At 49.4% G+C, this 4,659-nt stretch overlaps 1 protein-coding gene across 1 annotated transcript; it reads left to right on the top strand.

Moving 5' to 3' along the window:
• Positions 1 to 911: 911 nt before the first annotated feature.
• Positions 912 to 1,384, top strand: GSTUM_00002209001 (uncharacterized protein; the record flags this gene model as incomplete). The annotated part of the gene is made up of 4 exons (XM_002842477.1): positions 912 to 946; positions 974 to 1,029; positions 1,091 to 1,219; positions 1,275 to 1,384. The coding sequence occupies 4 exons, from the start codon at positions 912 to 914 to the stop codon at positions 1,382 to 1,384; spliced, it is 330 nt and encodes a 109-aa protein (XP_002842523.1).
• Between the last annotated feature and the right edge of the window lie 3,275 nt (positions 1,385 to 4,659).

The following is a 4,659-nucleotide window of genomic DNA, read 5'->3' as shown; positions in this document are numbered from 1 at the left end:
ATGGGAGAAAGGAATGTATGTGCTATCACGGGAGTTGTGTATCTGGTTGGTAGGGTGCAGGGAGGTGGCAGGGGAGGGCGGGGGGACGCGGACCTGAACGGAGGTATAGTAGGAAACCTTTGGTTTGCAAACCCAAAACCATCAACCCCTGCTTGGCTTGGCATAGGGCCACAGCACAACACCTAATGGCTTCTAAAACCAGCCCCGCTTACGCCTTCCAGGATGATATGTAACTTGGACAACATTCTGCTAAAAAAATACAGAAATACAATGGTGATACCCTTTCGTTGCGTAGTTGGTTATTACATCAGTCTAACACACTGGTGGTCTCCGGTTTGAGCCCGGCCAAAATCATTCTCTTTTCTCACTTCTAACACTCTTTTTCCTCTTTTTTCATTCGCAATGTCATCTATTTCATTAGCTCCAATCGGCTGCTTGTCAATTTATACGGCTGAGGAACCCTTTAACCAGAAGGAACAGTAAGAGAGCGAGACTGGTCATTAATACAGTTAATCGCATAATTTACTCACACGAGTGAGATCTTGTGACTAGTTACCCCCTATTATGATGACGATGATACCTGACGTGGAGAAAAGGAAGAGAAAATGAAAAAAATGAAATCCATTGAGAACGCTCCATTTTCCCAAGCTCGGGCCTCTCACCATTTACCCTCCGATGAGTTAACATAGCAGTTAGTCTACCTTTGCGCCGGCGAGGCGGCCTGCCTGAGCGCTTGTCATGAGGTCCCTCTCTCCTACAACCCGCATACGTCTCTGTCTCCCCGCTCTCCTCACAACACTCCCATTACAACAACCATTTTCCAAGAAACAGACATCGATGTCTTCCAACACAGTTCACCGCATTGACGAATCTAAAGCTCAAGAGATTTTTGGGTCCTAAGGGTGCCTGGTATGATGGGTGTGGTCCCCTCCCCCCTAGAGATTCTGTAATGCTAATATGCTGTTAATTCAAGATGGGAGACCAGAGGACACAACAGAGCCCCTGCCAACCGGGTCACCATTAAATTGGGTACCGTTATTAAGAAACTTTTATAACAAAAGACTACTACGTATTAACTTTTAATAGCTAGGAGTCCCCAGTGGTAAAGTCTATGGTTTCGAGATTGACACATCTTGCTTCAACAAAAACCACGGTCCAGCAGTCACCGCCGAGGGCACCTTCCTTGACGGCAGCCACCTAGACGCAAATACACCAGTGAGTGAATTACTTCACTAAATTAGTTCAGTCTGACACCCAAACCCTTCTGGTGGGAGGGAATACTCACAATGCGGGAGTGTGGCCCTTCCCAGAGACACATCTGGAAGCTAAGCTCTCCCACTACCAAAGCCTATTCTCATGTCCGTCTCAATATATTTCCCGATAGATGTAAGCTTATAACAGATTCCCCCACAACAAATACCGGGAGTACAAACACGCTATTGGGAATTCCCCGCTTCTGCTTGTTTAGAACTACAGTCTCCGTGTTCCCCAGCGATCCGGACGCGATTATTGACTTTTCTCACGTCTCCTTTGGTGGCCTGGCAATCTCCTACAGCGACCGAAACTCTGGAACAAAAGCTGCCAATCTGTTGCTTCCCGGAAGAGGTAAGGACGCAGGAAACGGTTAGGAAACCAATCACAGCCGAGAGCCAGGCCATGTCGACTGGGTCCGTCAAGGTTGTACGCCTTTCCCTTGGACCAGCCGAAACGCCTTAGTTATACTAACCGGTTTTCACCACAAAGGGGCTCCGGGATACATTGAAGTGATTGTAGTTGACACCCTCCACTTCCGTAGAAACTATTCTCAAGCCGTTGAAATCTACACTATCAATTCCTCCGACCAACATATCGCCAGCGATGCTAGTGGATGGGAACTTATCGTTCCTGCACATTCTTGTGAGGCGGATAAGGAACATGCATTCCAGTCCACCCTCTTCCAGAACATTAACGGAAAAACGGTTACTCATGTTAAAATGGCCATCATTCTTGACGGAGGGGTGAAGCGCCCGAGAGTCTTCGGGAAAAGTGCTATATTTGCTGGTAACTAAATTTGGGACTGCCCACTTGGTACCCCTTGGGCTTATAGCAGCAAAATGGGAGGGACCCTCTGAATCGACACTTTCCTCTACAAGTTCTTAACAGATCTACTTTTCCCACCGATTGATTCTTCCGCTATAATACATTTGTGCCCCAAGAAGCCGTTTTATAACCTAGTATCCACCACTACCTCCGCATCTATGATTGGTCCATCACCCCCGAATAGCTACAGCAAGCCCATAGAAAGGCAAACAGGTCCCAATCCTCGACTCGGGGACACAAGTAGGATAGAAAATGTGAGACTAGGCAATTTTCTGTGGTCCAGTGAAACAACAAAGAAAAACACATCAGCCTAAATAAGCGTAAAACTAAACACACGCTAAATCCCAGCTAAAAGTACACCCCAGGAAAACCGTCCTCCTAAGTGAATCCCGTATGGGCACAGACATTTCCACCACCGTGCTCTAATCTCCCACTAAAAACCGCGACAAGCGCCGAATCTCTAGAATGCGCCCACCCAGATATATGCACATTGACTGTCTGAATTAGAAACCACAAAAAAGAAAGAAATTATCTACCACCCTCTCTCTCGCTTAATCATCCTCGAAAAGCCCCTCGATCGCTTTATAATTGATCTTCTTGGAATAACTCCTACGCATGAGCATGTTCTTCGCACTGCTGGCAGGGGTAGCAGTCATTTCCTTGCTGTTGCTATCGCGGGGTTTATCCCTCTTGCGCTTTTTGGCAGTCTCAATGATACCGTTGCAGAGGTCAGTTTCCTTCTTCAGGCGTTTCACTTTAATATCCCTGTTAGCCATACCATGGCATTCATTGGGAGGGGAAGGAAGATTAAGGGAAAAAAGAAAGAAGGAAAGATCTTGCCTTCTTGTTCACGCAAGTAGTCTTTGTTAAGCTCCACCCAGATCTTCTCCATCAGGTCGCATTCCCCTCCGGTGAGCAGGGCTTTCTGGACTTCAAAGTCGTCGTCGACGTTGTCCGGGTAGTCTGATATAGTAGAGGTGGCGCATTCTTCGCTCACTTGGCGGTCGGCCTCTCGGAGCTCTTCCATGATCGATGTGGCGGAGCCATCCAGTAGAGAGGCGATCTTGGATTCGGTTACTTCCTCCGCGATGGCGGAGTGTTGGTCATCTTTGGCCTTTTCGACGCATTGCGGTATGAGGGAGTTCGTGATGTCGACTGGTGTTCCGTGGAGTGAGGAGACCGGGAGTGGTGAGGGGACGGGGAGTTCTGGGACTACGAAGCCGTCTGTGTCCAGTGTGAGGGGTCCATCGAGGAGTGTAAGTAGTGTTGGGCTGCTGGGAGCAGCACTAGGAGGAGTCCCAGAGGGTGCTGGGAGGGGCACCTAGATCTACGGGAGCAGCGACAATAGTGATATTCTGGGGATCCTCGATGACTTCCCTATCATCCTTAATATCCCCGAACCCTCTTGCGCCTCTTTGAGGCTTTCGGTCCATAGCTGGGTGGGTCTTGCGCTTGCTTCAACCATATATTTCCAGATTCTTCTACGGTCAAGTCTCCGCTCTTAGTATCCTCGGATCCACCCAGCGGCTTCTAGATAGTCAAGCCTACTACTTTAACAGCGTAAACCGCCTCCCTAACAGAACGGCGGAAATTGTTCATGCGACCATCCAATTGCGGGACATACGTTGAGTGATACGGAGGGCGTCATTAGCGACCTTACCGTAAGTACTCGAATAGAAGAAGGATGTGCCAGGACGTTGTAGTTGCCTCTCCTAGTAAGGCCCCGACCGGAATCACACAGAATCCTAATCACAATTTGATCATACCTAGAGCTTCATCTACTGTCTCCTCCGTTCTCGTGGTGTTACTTTTTCCGGCTGGCGCCGGACCATTTCTGAGCGCAGCGGCCCGCCCTCCTTCCTCACTCAGAAGAGAATTTGATCCAACGCTTTCCTTGACACTACCGTACTAGTCTCGTCTTCATCAGGGGAACCAACCACCGCACGTTCACCGACACCACCCTAGCCCCCTGAAATCTCACACACGCTCTGCTCGTCAATAGCTCCCCAGTGCCAGCCCTGACATGCCCCCCTCAAAAGTGGTAATTGGCCTGTGCTCCGGCGACACCCACAAAACTCCCCCTGATCCTTCAGGTGCGCCATCATAGAGCTTGGTAAAGGAATGTTCTAGATGAAGTAGGACACCGGCATCGTTGGTTATTTGGTTAGAGATCTGGTTGCGAGCAACCGGGGAGAGGAGAGGCCAGCCATCGAGAAGAAGGTCGCGAGGATGCAGATCCCCGCATGTGATGTAATGCGGCATTTGATATTGGTAAAAGCGACCGCCTCCCTGGAGGCCCGACGCCGCCATGATGGAAAGAGGGCTGGGCAGGGTCCTTCTAAGAAACTTGCGTGGCTTGATTCGGGGCGGATGGGGAAACCGAAGGGAGGACAACGAAATTGGAGGCATAATTTGGGGTTAGGGTTAAAGGTGTCATGTGGTTTCGTGGTGTAGTTGGTTTTAACACCACGGAAACCCCGAAACCGCCCAAAATGTACAGTACTCGAGCAATCAGGTTTTCACCCTAAACCTGGATAGGGAGGCGGAGAGTCAGTCTTTGGTTGAAGACCACTACACTAT

This window comes from Tuber melanosporum (assembly GCF_000151645.1).
Source record: "Tuber melanosporum whole genome shotgun sequence assembly, scaffold_128, strain Mel28".
In the NCBI taxonomy this organism is placed as follows: domain Eukaryota; kingdom Fungi; phylum Ascomycota; class Pezizomycetes; order Pezizales; family Tuberaceae; genus Tuber; species Tuber melanosporum.
This window is presented reverse-complemented; position numbering and strand designations above follow the sequence as displayed.